The 15,113-nt window shown below is 39.0% G+C and overlaps 1 protein-coding gene across 1 annotated transcript; it reads right to left on the reverse strand.

Moving 5' to 3' along the window:
• Window positions 1–13,852: 13,852 nt before the first annotated feature.
• LOC309794949 (large ribosomal subunit protein eL33-like) lies at window positions 13,853–14,432 on the reverse strand (the record flags this gene model as incomplete). Its single annotated transcript, XM_082606901.1, has 1 exon — window positions 13,853–14,432. Exon 1 carries the CDS (start codon window positions 14,183–14,185, stop codon window positions 13,853–13,855), a length of 333 nt encoding a protein of 110 aa, XP_082463027.1. The 5' UTR covers window positions 14,186–14,432.
• Between the last annotated feature and the right edge of the window lie 681 nt (window positions 14,433–15,113).

The following is a 15,113-nucleotide window of genomic DNA, read 5'->3' on the forward strand; positions in this document are numbered from 1 at the left end:
CCAAGGAGTAACGGAGTAAGTGTACGAAATGGCGCAGGGACGCGGTGGCCTCCGGGAAATGTAGTCTTAAACATGAACCCGGCCCGATCCAACAGATTCCAGAGGCAGTTGGCCACGTCCTGTGGTCCGGAATCGGGCGCGCCTCGGGGCTCCCTTGCTTGAACCCGGGAACTCACGCTGCTGCGGTGTGAGCCGAACTATTTCATTTTACTCAAGTGACTTCCCAGAGGTTCTAGAAAATCCCAAAGAGGTTACCAGAGCTTGAGTCTTGCAGTGATGCCTTCAGAAAAATGTAGTCCAGGGCTGAAAAACCTGCAGAAGTCTAGGAAGCAGGGTCCAGATTTCTTAGAGCTCTGGCCCGGACGAGGTGACGGTGACTACCGGGTTGCTGCTCAAAGGGGTTCAGGGGTGTGATGCTTACTTCATGGTCTTGTGTGTGTGTGTGTGTGTGTGTGTGTGTGTGCGCGCGCGCGCGCGCGCGCGCCCGCGCAAGGGCAAGTGTTCTCTACAGGGAAAGGGAAGACTGTGGGGTGCGTGATGTGTGTCAGATTGTGCTTGAGACTGTGAGGAATGTTAGTGGATAGGTATGTGATCCATTCGGGATTGTGTTAAATGTCTGGGGATGGTTGTAACTATAGCTTTCAGGATGATGTATGGGATTAATCAGACAGTCTATGATTAAGTATTTTATAACTTGTAAGAAAATGCTTTTTCTTTGCATGGTTGTGAATTTAGAATAGATTCCATGGAATTATAGAAATGTTAAGTGAAAGATACGTTGAGAGTTCACCTGTAGTAGTGAATGTGGGAAAAGAAATGTGTGAGCATAGTATTGTGAGAGTGGGTATGATTGTCTCATGATGCAGCTCTGTATAATAGTGGTATCTTTAAGCTTCAGTTTCCTCACCTGTAAAATGAGGTTAACATTCGTGTAACATTTGGAGCAGTGCTGTCCAATAGATGTTTCTGCAGAACTGGATTCCATGTCCGATGTCTGTGCTGTCCAATACCATAGCCCTGGCCACATTTAGCTATTGAGCACCTGAAATGAGACTAGTTTGACAGAGGAACTAAATTTTTTATTTTGTTTAATTTTAATAAATTTATATTTAAATAGCTATATGTGGCTAGCTAAATTTGACAGCCCAGTCTGAAGTATCAATTTGCCTTCAAGATTTGGAGGGGAGAAACTTAAGTAATTTCATCTAGCAAATAATTTGAAAAATGAGTTTACATTGAAATGAAGAGAGATGAAAAATGCAAATTCAGCTTTAGTCTTTATTTGGGGGGGGAATAATTTGCATAGAGTCCACAAATATTACTATATACCGCAATGATTTTTTTTTTACATACCACACACAGATCAAGATAAAGAACATTTCGGGAATTCCCTGGTGGCGCAGCGGTTAAGAACCCGCCTGCCAATGCAGGGAACACGGGGATGATGCCACATGCCACGGAGCAACTAAGCCCGTGTGCCACACCTACTGAGCCCGCAGTGCTGCAACTACTAAAGCCCGGGCGCCTAGAGCCCATGCTCCGCAACAAAGAGAAGCGACTGCAACGAGAAGCCCGCACACTGCAACAAAGAGTAGCCGCGGCTCTCTGCAATTAGAGAAAGCCCGCGCGCAGCAACAAAGACCCAACTCAGCCAAAAATAAATAAATAAATAAATTGATTAAAAGAAATAAATAAAATAAAAGGTAAAGAACATTTCAAGGATGCCAGAATGTTCCCTTGTGCCCCATCCTGGTCAGCTCTGACTCCACCTAGAAGTGACCATTTTTTGGACTTACAGCACTATAGATTAGTTTTGTGAATTCTTGAACTTCATTTAAATACAATCAGTGTAATGATATGTGTCTCGCATGTTTTTTTAAAAAAATATTTATTTATGCATGCTGCGCCGGGTCTTAGTTGCAGCATGCGGAATCTTTAGTTGCAGCATGCAAATCTTAGTTGCAGCATGCATGCAGGCTCTAGTTCCCTGACCAGGGGATGAACCCGGGCCCCCTGCATTGGGAGCTCAGAGTCTTACCCACTGGACCACCAGGGAAGTCCTGTGTCTGGCATGTTTTTAATCAACATTACAGCTCTGAGATGAGTCCTTGTTATGGAGTATAGGAATAATTCCTGTAGCCAGCTAGTAAATATTTTGGGTTTTGTGTGCCAGATGTTCTCTGTCACAACTGCTCAACTCTGCCAGTGTAGCATGAAAGCAACCATAGACAACATGTAAACAAATGAGTGTGGCTATATTCTGGTAAAACTTTATAGACACTGAAATTTGAATTTCATATAATTCTTACATGTTGCAAAATGCTATTCTTATTTTTATTTTTTTTTACATCATTTAAAAATGTAAAACCTTTCTTAGGTCATTGGCCATACAAAAATAGGTGAAAGGCCATATTTTGTCCGTAGGCTGCAGTTTTTCAATTCTTACTATGATTCATTCATTCTGTATTGACAAACATTTGTGTGATTTCCAGTTTTTTCTTACTATGAATAAATCTGCCATGATCAATCTTAAAATATTTTTTGGTAGACATAGCAATCATTTCTATTAGGAATCCAAGAGTGGAATAGCTGGATCATAAAGTAGGTCTACATTTATATGTGTAGGTACTGTCAAACCATTTCCCAAAGTCTTTGTGTCAGTCTACACATATGTCAGCAATGTAAAGGATTCCAGTTGCTCCATATCCTCTTGAACACTTGGTATTGTTAGTCTTTTAAAATTTTTACAATACTAGTAAGTGGGTAGTAGTATCTCAGTGTGATTTTAATCTGCATTTCCCTGATTAATACTCACTTTGTCATCCTTTCATATATCAACCATTTGGATAACCTCTCTGTTGAACTGCCTGTTTAACTCTTGACCATTTCATTAAAGTCAGTTTGTGGGGTTTTTTTTCCTATTTATTTATAGCTATTTGTATATGCTGGGATATGAGGCCTTTTGTAGGATATATTTATTGTAGATATCTTTCCCAGGATATGGCTTGCCTTTCACTCTGATAGTGAAGTCTTTTTTTTTAACATCTTTATTGGAGTATAATTGCTTTACAATGGTGTGTTAGTTTCTGCTTTATAACAAAATAAATCAGCTATACATATACATATATCCCCATATGTCCTCACTCTTGCATCTCCCTCTCACCCTACCTATCCCACCCCTCTAGGTGGTCACAAAGCACCGAGCTGATCTTCCTGTGCTATGCGGCTGCTTCCCACTAGCTATGTATTTTACATTTGGTAGTATTTATAAGTCTATGCCACTCTCTCACTTCATCCCAGCTTACCCTTCCCCCTCCCTGTGTCCTCAAGTCCATTCTCTACATCTGTGCCTTTATTCCTGTCCTGCCCCTAGGTTCATGAGAACCTTTTTTTTTTTTTTTAGATTCCACATATATGTGTTAGCATATGGTATTTGTTTTTCTCTTTCTGACTTACTTCAATCTGTATGACAGACTCTAGGTCCATCCACCTCACTACAAATAACTCAATTTCGTTTCTTTTTATGGATGACTAATATTCCATTGCATATATGTGCCACATCTTCTTTATCCATTCATCTGTTGGTGGACACTTAGGTTGCTTCCATGTCCTGGCTATTTTAAATAGTGCTGCAATGAACATTGGGGTACATGACTCTTTTTGAATTATGGTTCGCTCAGGGTGTATGTCCAGTAGTGGGATTGCTGGGTCATATGGTAGTTCTATTATTAGTTTTTTAAGGAACCTCCATACAGTTCTCCATAGTGGCTGTACCAATTCACATTCCCACCAGCAGGGCAAGAGTGTTCCCTTTTCTCCACACCCTCTCCAGCATTTATTGTTTCTAGATTTTTTGATGATGGCCATTCTGACTGGTGTGAGGGGATACCTCATTGTAGTTTTGATTTGCGTTTCTCTAGTGATTAGTGATGTTGAGCATCCTTTCATGTGTTTGCTGGTAATCTGTATACCTTCTTTGGAGAGATGTCTATTTAGGTCTTCTGCCCATTTTTGGATTGGGTTGTTTCTTTTTTTCATATTGAGTTGCATGAGCTGCTTGTAAATTTTGGAGGTTGATCCTTTGTCAGTTGCTTCATTTGCAAATATTTTCTCCCATTCTGAGTGTTTCATCTTGTTTATGGTTGCCTTTGTTGTGCAAAAGCTTTTAAGTTTCATTAGGTCCCAGTTGTTTATTTTTGTTTTTATTTCCATTTCTCTAGGAGGTGGATCAAAAAGGATCTTGCTGTGATTTATGTCATAAAGTGTTCTGCCTATGTTTTCCTCTAAGAGTTTTATAGTGTCTGACCTTACATTTAGGTCTTTAATCCATTTTGAGTTTACTTTTGTGTATGGTGTTAGGGAGTTTTCTAATTTCATTCTTTTACATGTAGCTGTCCAGTTTTCCCAGTACCACTTATTGAAGAGGCTGTCTTTTCTCCATTGTTATATTATTGCCTCATTTATCAAAAATAAGATGACCATATGTGTGTGCATTTATCTCTGGGCTTTCTATCCTGTTCCATTGATTTATATTTGTTTTTGTGCCAGTACCATACTGTCTTGATTACTGTAGCTTTGTAATATAGTCTGAAGTCCAGGACCCTGATCCCTCCAGCTCCATTTTTCTTTCTCAAGATTGCTTTGGCCATTCGGGGTCTTTTGTGTTTCCATACAAATTGTGAAATATTTTGTTCTAGATCTGTGAAAAATGCCATTGGTAGTTTGATAGGGATTGCATTGAATCTGTAGATTGCTTCGGGTAGTATAGTCATTTTCACAGTGTTGATTCTTCCAATCCAAGAACATGGTATTTCTCTCCATCTGTTTGTATCATCTTTAATTTCTTTCATCACTGTCTTATAGTTTGCTTCATACAGGTCTTTTGTCTCCTTAGGTAGGTTTATTCCTAGGTATTTTATTCTTTTTGTTGCAGTGGTAAATGGGAGTGTTTCCTTAATTTCTTTCTCAGATTTTTCATCATTAGTGTATAGGAATGCAAGAGATTTCTGTGCATTAATTTTGTATTCTGCTACTTTACCAAGTTCGTTGATTAGCTCTAGTAGTTTTCTTGTAGCATCTTTAGGATTCTCTATGTATAGTATCATGTTATCTGCAAACAGTGACAACTTTATTTCTTCTTTTCTGATTTGGATTCCTTTTATTTCTTTTTCTTCTCTGATTGCTGTGGCTAAAACTTCCAAAACTATGTTGACTAATAGTGGTGAGAGTGGACAACCTTGTCTTGTTCCTGATATTAGTGGAAATGGTTTCAGTTTTTCACCATTGAGAACGATGTTGGCTGTGGGTTTGTCATATATGGCATTTATTATGTTGAGGTAACTTCCCTCTATGGCTACTTTCTGGAGGGTTTTTATCATAAATGGTGTTGAATTTTGTCGAAAGCTTTCTCTGCATCTATTGAGCTGATCATATGGTTTTTCTCCTTCAATTTGTTAATATGGTTTATCACACTGATTGATTTGCATATATTGAAGAATCCTTGCATTCCTGGGATAAACCCCACTTGATCATGGTGTATGCTCCTTTTAATATGCTGTTGGATTCTGTATGCTAGTATTTTGTTTAGGATTTTTGCATCTATGTTCATCCATTTTAATGGCCTGTATTTTTCTTTCTTTGTGACATCTTTGTCTGGTTTTGGTATCAGGGTGATGCTGGCCTCGTAGAATGAGTTTGGGAGTGTTCCTCCCTCTGCTATATTTTGGAAGTGTTTGAGAAGGATATGTGTTAGCTCTTCTCTAAATGTTTGATAGAATTCGGCTGTGAAGCCATCTGGTCCTGAGCTTTTGTTTGTTGGAAGATTTTTAATCAGAGTTTCAATTTCAGTGCTTGTGATTGGTCTGTTTATATTTTCTATTTCTTCCTTGTTCAGTCTCAGAAGGTTGTGCTTTTCTAAGAATTTGTCCATTTCTTCCACATTGTCCATTTTATTGGCATATAATTGCTTGTAGTAATCTCTCATGATCCTTTGTATTTCTGCAGTGTCAGTTGTTACTTCTCATTTTTCATTTCTAATTCTATTGATCTGAGTCTTCCCCCTTTTTTTCTGGATGAGTCTGGCTAATGGTTTATCAATTTAGTTTATCTTCTCAAAGAACCAACTTTTAGTTTTATTGATCTTTGCTATTGCTTCCTTCATTTCTTTTTCATTTATTTCTGATCTGATCTTTATGATTTCTTTCCTTCTGCTAAGTTTGGAGGTTTTTTGTTCTTCTTTCTCTAATTGCTTTAGGTGTAAGTTTTGGTTGTTTATTTGAGATGTTTCTTGTTTCTTGAGGTAGGATTGTATTGCTATAAACTTCCCTCTTAGAACTGCTTTTGCTGCATCCTACAGGTTTTGGGTCATTGTGTTTTCATTGTCATTGTTTCTAGGTATTTTTTGATTTCCTCTTTGATTTCTTCAGTGATCTCTTGATTATTAAGTAGTGTATTGTTCAGTCTCCATGTGTTTCTATTTTTTAATGATTTTTTCCTGTAATTGATATCTAGTCTCATAGTGTTGTGGTCAGAAAAGATACTTGATATGATTTCAATTTTCTTAAATTTACCAAGGCTTGATTTGTGACCCAAGATATGATCTATCCTGGAGAATGTTCCATGAGCACTTGAGAAGATAGTGTATTCTGTTGTTTTTGGATGGAATGTCCTATAACTATTAATTAAGCCCATCTTGTTTAATGTATCATTTAAAGCTTGTGTTTCCTTATTTATTTTCATTTTGGATGATTTGTCCATTGGTAAAAGTGGGGAGTTAAAGTCCCCTAGTATAATTTTGTTCCTGTCGATTTCCCCATTTATGGCTGTTAGTATTTGCCTTATGTATTGAGGTGCTCCTATGTTGGGTGCATAAATATTTACAATTGTTATATCTTCTTCTTGGATTGATCCCATGATCATTATGTAGTGTCCTCTTTGTCTCTTGTAATAGTCTTTATTTTAAAGTCTATTTTGTCTGATATGAGAATTGTTACTCCAGCTTTCTTTTGGTTTCCATTTGCATGGAATATCTTTTTCCATCCCCTCACTTTCAGTCTATATGTGTCCCTAGGTCTGAAATGGGTCTCTTGTAGACAGCATATATATGGGTCTTGTTTTTGTATGCATTCAGCCAGTCTATGTCTTTTGGTTGGAGCATTTAATCCATTTACATTTAAGGTAATTATCTATATATATGTTCCTATTACCATTTTCTTAATTGTTTTGGGTTTGTTATTGTAGGTCTTTTCCTTCTCTTGTGTTTCCTGCCTAGAGAAGTTCCTTTAGTATTTGTTGTAAAGCTGGTTCCGTGCTGCTGAATTCTCTTAACTTTTGCTTGTCTGTAAAGTTTTTAATTTCTCCATCAAATCTGAATGAGATCCTTGCTGCCTAGAGAAGTTCCTTTAGTATTTGTTGTAAAGCTGGTTCCGTGCTGCTGAATTCTCTTAACTTTTGCTTGTCTGTAAAGTTTTTAATTTCTCCATCAAATCTGAATGAGATCCTTGCTGGGTAGAGTAATCTTGGTGGTAGGTTTTTCCCTTTCATCACTTTAAATATGTCATGCCACTCCCTTCTGGCTTGCAGAGTTTCTTCTGATAGATCAGCTGTTAAGCTTATGGGGATTCCCTTGTATGTTATTTGTTGTTTTTCCCTTGCTGCTTTTAATATTTTTTCTTTGTATTTAATTTTTGATAGTTTGATTAATATGTGTCTTGGTGTGTTTCTCTTTGGATTTATCCTCTATGGGACTCTCTGTGCTTCCTGGACTTGATTATTTCCTTTAGGGAAGTTTTCAACTATAATCTCTTCAAATATCTTCTCAGTGCCTTTTTCTCTTCTTCTTCTGGGACCCCTATAATTCGAATGTTGGTGCGTTTAATGTTGTCCTATAGGTCTCTAAGACTGTCCTCAATTCTTTTCATTTTTTTTTCTTTATTCTGCTCTGCAATAGTTATTTCCACTATTTTATCTTCCAGGTTACTTATCCGTTCTTCTGCCTCAGTTATATATATATATATATATATATATATATATATAGGCTGTGTTGGGTCTTCATTGCTATGCGCGGGCTTTCTCTAGTTGTGGTGAGTGGGGGCTACTCTTAGTTGTGGAGGGCGGGCTTCTCACTGTGGTGGCCTCTCTTGTTGCGGAGTACAGGCTCTAGGCACCTGGGCTTCAGTAGTTGCAGCATGCAGGCTCAGTAGTTGTGGCAAACGGGCTCTAGACACAGGCTCAGTAGTTGTGGCACACAGGCTTAGTTGCTCTGTGGCATGTGGGATCTTCCTGGACCAGGGCTCAAACCCGTGTCCCCTGCATTGGCAGGTGGATTCTCAACCACTGCACCACCAGGGAAGTCCTGCCTCACTTATTCTGCTATTGATTCCATCTAGATAATTTTTAATTTCATTTATTGTGTTGTTCATCATTGTTTGTTTGCTCTTTAGTTCTTCTAGGTCCTTGTTAAATGTTTCTTTTATTTTCTCCATTCTATTTCCAAGACTTTGGATCATCTTTACTATAATTATTCTGAATTCTTTTTCAGGTAGACTGCCTATTTCCTCTTCATTTGTTTGCTCTGGTGTGTTTTTACCTTGCTCCTTCATCTATTGTGTGTTTCTCTGTCTTCTCATTTTGCTTCACTTTATCTCCTTTTCGCAGGCTGCATGTTCGTAGTTCCCATTGTTTTTGGTGTCTGCCCCTAGTGGCTAAGGTTGGTTTAGTGGGTTGTGTAGGCTTCCTGGTGGAGGGGACTAGTGCCTGTGTTCTGGACCTTATCTTTCTGGTGGGCAGGACAATGTCTGCTGGTGTGTTTTGGGGTGTCTGTGACCTTATTATGATTTTAGGCAGCCTCTCTGCTAATGAGTGGGGTTGTGTTCCTGTCTTGCTAGTTGTTTGGCATAGGGTGTCCAGCACTGTAGCTTGCTGGTCGTTGAGTGGATCTGGGTCTTAGCATTGAGATGGAGACCTCTGGGAGAGCTTTCGCCATTTGATATTACACGGAGCCAGGAGGTCTCTGGTGGGCCAATGTCCTGAACTCGGCTCTCCCACCTCAGAGGCACAGGCCTGACACCTGGCTGGAAGAAATAATAAAAAAAGAAAAGAAAGAAAGAAGAGAGCAACCAAACCAAAAAACAAATCCACCAATGATAACAAGTGTTAAAAACTATACAAAAACAAACAAACAAATAAAAAAAATGGACACACAGAACCCTAGGACAAATGGTAAAAGCAAAGCTATACAGACAAAATCACACAAAGAAGCATACACATGCACACTCACAAAAAGAGAAAAAGGAAAAAAAAATATTTTTTTAAAAAGGAGGACGAGATCAACCAAATCAATAAACAAATCTACCAATGATAATAAACTCTAAATACTAAACTAAGAGAAACATAAAGCAGGAACAAGTTAGATGCAGAAAGCAAACCCCAAGTCTGCAGTTGCTCCCGAAGTCCACCGCCTCAATTTTAGGATGATTCGTTGTCTATTCAGGTATTCCACAGATGCAGGGTACATCACGTTGACTGTGGGGATTTAATCCGCTGCCCCTGAGGCCGCTGGGAGAAATTTCCCTTTCTCTTCTTTGTTCGCACAGCTCCTGGGGTTCAGCTTTTGATTTGGCCCCGCTTCTGCGTGTAGGTCGCCTGAGGGCGTCTGTTCTCTGCCCAGACAGGATGGGGTTAAAATAGCAGCTGATTAGGGGGCTCTGGCTCACTCAGGCCGGGGGGAGGGAGGGCTACGGAATGCGGGGCAAGCCTGTGGCAGCAGAGGCCGGCATGACATTGCACCAGCCTGAGGCGTGCCGTGTGTTCTTCCAGGGAAGTTGTCCCTGGATCACGGGACCCTGGCAGTGGCGGGCTGCACAGGCTTCCGGGAGGGGAGGTGTGGATAGTGACCTGAGCTTGCACACAGGCTTCTTGGTGGCTGCAGCAGCAGCCTTAGCGTTTCATGCCCGTCTCTGGTGTCCGCGCTGATAGCCGCGGCTCGCGCCCGTCTCTGGAGCTTGTTTAGGCAGCGCTCTGAATCCCCTCTCCTCGCACACCCCAAAACAATGGTCTCTTGCCTCTTAGACAGGTCCAGACTTTTCCCGGACTCCTTCCCGGCTAGCTGTGGCGCACTAGCCCCCTTCAGGCTGTGTTCCACGCAGCCAACCACAGTCCTCTCTCTGGTATCTGACATCCAAAGACCGAGCCTCGGCTCCCAGCCCCCACCCGCCCAGGTGGGTGAGCAGACAAGCCTCTCGGGCTGGTGAGTGCTTTTCGGCACCAATCCTTTGTGCAGGAGTCTCTCCGCTTTGCCCTCTGCACCCCTGTTGCTGCGCTCTCCTCAGTGACTCTGAAGCTTCTCCCCCACTCCCCCGCCCAGCCCCAGTCTCCGCCAGTGAAGGGGCTTCCTAGTGTGTGGAAAATTTTCCTCCTTCACAGCTCCCTCCCAGAGGTGCAGTCCCGTCCCTATTCTTTTGTCTGTTTTTTCTTTTGCCCTACCCAGGTATGTGGGGAGTTTCTTGCCTTTTGCAAAGTCTGAGGTCTTCTGCCAGCGTTCAGTTGGTGTTCTGCAGGAGTTGTTCCGCACGTAGATGTATTTCTGATGTATTTGTGGGGAGGAAGGTGATCTCCACGTCTTACTCCTCCACCATCTTGAAGGTCTCTCCTGAAGTCTTTTGAAGAATAGATGCTCTTAATTTTAATGAAGTTCAATTTATTAATCTTTTGTTTATGGTTGATGTCTTTGCCTACCATAAAGACACGAAGGTAGAATTTTCTTCTTCTAGAGGCATTATTGTTTCAGCTTTCTCATTTAGGGCTATAATTCATCTCAAATTAATTCTTTTTATTTCTTTTGAGGTGAAGGCCAAGAGATTTTTTTCCCATATGCGTAACAAGTTCTCCCAGCACTATTTATTGAACTTTTGTGATAAGACAAGTAACCTTATATGTGTGCATCTTTTCTGTACTCTATTTTGTCTCATTGGTATATTTAGTTACTCTTGTACTAATAACAAACTGTTTTCTGAATAATATTGAAATATCACGGTATAAGTTTTAAATTTATTCTTTTTCATTATATTGGCTATTCTAGGTCCTATTCAGTTCCCATGTATATTTTGAGAACAAGCTGGTTGATTTAAAACCTGGAGGGGGCTTCCTTGGTGGCGCAGAGGTTAAGAATCCACCTGCCAATGCAGGGAACCCTGGTTGGGGAAGATCCCACATGCCGTGGAGCAACTAAGCCGGTGCACCACAACTACTGAGCCTGCGCTCTAGAGCCAGCAAGCCACAACTACTGAAGCTGGCACACCTAAAGCCCGTGCTCTGCAACAAGGGAAGCCACCACAATGAGAAACCTGCGCACCACAACGAAGAGTAGTCCATCCTCACTGCAACTAGAGAAAGCCCGTGCACAGCAATGAAGACCCAACTCAGCCAAAAATAAATAAAATAAAAAGTAAATACATTAAAAAAGAAACAAACCTGGAGGGATTTAACTGGCTTTTCTTTGACTCTAAAAAAAAAAAAGGTGAATTGATCTTAATACTGAGTCTTCCAATTCGCAAATATGGTATATCTCTCCATTTCTTTAGGTCTTCTTTAATTTCTCTCAGCGATGTTTTATAATTTTCACTGGAGAGGCTTTATGCCTTTTAAAAAGCAGCTTTATTGAGATATAATTAACATACCATAAATTTCTCCCATTTAAAGTGTTTAGTTCAAGTGGTTTTTAGTATATTCACATTCATGCAACCATCCCCACAATTTCTGATTTTAGAATATTATCATCACCTGAAAAAGGAACCCTATACGCATTAGCAGTCATTACCAATTCCTATCCCCTATCCCCCAGTTCCAGGCAATCATTAATCTTCTATCTGTGTCTATATAATTGCTTATTCTGGACATTTCATATAAATAGATTCATACAATATTTATTTTTTGACTGGATTCTTTCTCGTAATGTTTGCAAGCTTTATCCTATTGTTGCATGTATCAGTATTTTATTACTCTTTATTGCTGAATACTGTTCTATTGTACAGATATGCTACATATCTTGGGGGAAAACAGTCTTTCTCCATTAATTATGATGTTAGCTGTGATTTTTCATAGATGCCCTTTATTAGGTTGAGGAAGTTTTCCTCTATTCTGACTTTGTTGAGTGTTATCATGAATGGATATCGGATATTGTTAAATGTTTTTCCTATGTCTATGAGATGATCATGTGCTTTCTGTCCTTTATTAATATGATGTATTATATTGATTGATTTTTTCATTTTTTTGTTTTTTTGAGTTTTTTTGGCTGCATTGGGTCTTCATTGCTGTGTGTGGGCTTTCTCCAGTTGCGGTGAGCGGGGGCTACTCTTTGTTGTGGTGAACAGGCTTCTCATTGCAGTGGCTTATCTTGTTGCAGAGCATGGGCTCTAGGTGCACGGGCTTCAGTAGTTGCAGCATGTGTGCCCAGTAGCTGCGGTGCACAGGCTTCAGTAGCTGCGGCGCGGGCTCTAGGGTGTGCGGGCTTCAGTAGTTGTGGCTTGTGGGCTCTAGAGCACAGGCTCAGTAGTTGTGGTGCATGGGCTTAGTTGCTCCAAGGCATATGCCCCTGTGTTGGCAGGCAGATTCTTAACCACTGTGCCACCAGGGAAGTCCCTGATTTTTGCATGTTAAGCCAACCTTACATTCCTGGCATAAATACTATTTGGTCATGGTGTATAACTTTTTAAAAAAAAATTTGCTACTGGATTCAGTTTGTTAGTATTTTGTTGAGGATTTTTGTGCCTTTTTGTTACTTTTGTGGTTTTGTTTGCTATGGTAAATACTTTTGTTTTAAAATTTTACTGTTTAATTACTTGAAGCTAGTATACATGGACACAATTTATGTTTTTCTAGTCACATATCTAGTGATCATGCTAAATTTATTTATTCAAATACTTTTATAATTCTTTTGAATTTTCTAATACAAATTATGTCATCTGCAAATATTGTTATATTTCTTCTTTTCCAATCTTTATACCTTTTCCTTCTTCCCTGTTTATTGCACTAGCTTGGGCCTCCAGTATGACATTGAATGTGAGTATTGGTAGTAGATTTCCTTGTTTTGCTCTCTTGAAGAATCCAGCAAGTATATTATCTGTAGGTTATTTAAAGATGCTCTTTATCAGATTGATAAAAGGCAATTTTCTTCTATGCCACTTTTGTTGAGAGTTTTTATGAATTTGTACATGATTGATATTTTGTATTCCATCAAATATTTGGAAGAATTCGCCAGTGAATATGTCCAGGAGGAGAGTTTCCCTTGTGGGGAAATTTATAATTAAACATTTATTTTTCTTAACAGAATTACTCAAAATTTATATTTCTTCTCATGTCATTTTGGTAAGTTATATTTTAAAAGGAGTTTTCCATTATTTGAAGTTGTCAAATTTATTGGTATAAAGTTGTCCCTAATGCCTTATTTATCCTTCAAAAACCTATAAAATCTTTTTCCATACCTGATATTTTTAGGGTTATTTTCCTCTTTCTTGGTCAGTCTTGCTAAGGCTTATCAATTTTGTTAAACTTTCAAAGAACTGGTTTTTGGCTTAGTTTATTTTCTCTATTACTACTTTGCTTTCTATTTTAGTGATATCAAACTTATCTTTATTACTTCCTTTTAAATACCTTCTTTGGGTTTAAATTGATGTTCTTTCTTTTAGTTTCTTACAGTGGAGGCTTATACCATTCATATTCAATATTTTTTACTTTTTGATATATGCATTTAGAGCTAGGAACATGCCTTAAATTACTGCTTTTACTACAACCAAAGTGGTTTTTTTTTTACAAGAGGACAAATCTTACACTTTTGTTTATTTACTTTTCAATAACTTTAAATCCTTGAAAGGTACAGCATCACACGGATTCTGTGTCCAATGGCCTTAGCAAGAAGATTGCTTTGGGATTTGGCATGAACCATGCCACTGTTTCCATGAACACCCATTATCTTTCCCCAGATTACTCTGGTTTTGTTAGGTTTTCCATCAGGAGTTACTGTGTTGTTCTTTGCTTTGTACACATAAGTACATCTCTTGCCTAGATAGAATTCAGTTTCATCTTGAGCATATATACCTTCAACTTTCAGGAGAGCTGTGTGCTCCCTCTGGTTCCATAGACCCCACTGATAGCCAGCAAAAATGGCCTTGGACCACAGCCTTCCAGACATATTTGTCACTTTAGAAGTCCTGTTCCCAACAGGCCCCAGTTATTTGCCCCCGAAGTTCAGCTGCGGGAGCTCCACACACCTCCACAGGGTCCAAGATGGTTGAAAAAGCCCAAGTGTGGGTTTTTTTTCATTATTATTAAGGTCAAAATATTTAAAAATTTCTATTCTGCCTTATTATTTGACCCATTGATCTTATAGAATTATATTGCTTAAGTTCAGATAACTTGGGAATTTTTCAATATTTTGTTTTGTTATTGTTGTTGATTTTTATTTAAATTCCATTGTGATCACACAATATACTGTACATGATTTCAATCCTATGAAATGTATTAAATCTGCTTTATGGCCCAGTGTATAGGCTATTTTGCTAAATGATCCATGTTCACTTGAAAAGAATATATATTCTGTCACTGCTAGGTGTTGTATTCTCTATTTGTTAAGTTGGCTAATTGTGTCATTCTCATATTGTTACTGATTGTTTTGGGACTACTTATATATGAGTTAATAGGACTTGTGTGTTAAAATCATTTATTTATTAAAGTGGCTTTATCTTTTTCTCCTTTTTAGTTCTGTCAATCTTTGCTTTCAGAGTAGAATTCTAAAAATTCTCCCACAGTGAGATATTATCTCAGTAGCTGATGGGCAAAAAAAGTTTTAAAGTGTTACCAGTGTTGTCAAGCATGTGGAACAACTCTCAACTATGTGGCAGTAAGTGTCAATTGAAATGATTCTGGAAACTCTTTGACATCACCTGGAGAAGCTGGGAAGCACATGCCCTAGAACAAAGCAAGTCCACCTGTAAGTATTTTACTTTAGAGTTATTCTTACACAGACTTTTAAAGGCCTACAGAAATGTTCAAAACAGCACCACTTGAAATAGGAGGGAAAAATCTGGAAACAACTCAAATATCCATCAAGAGGCTATATA

Source organism: Mesoplodon mirus (genome assembly GCF_964341445.2).
Source record: "Mesoplodon mirus genome assembly, chromosome: 19".
In the NCBI taxonomy this organism is placed as follows: Eukaryota; Metazoa; Chordata; class Mammalia; order Artiodactyla; family Ziphiidae; genus Mesoplodon; species Mesoplodon mirus.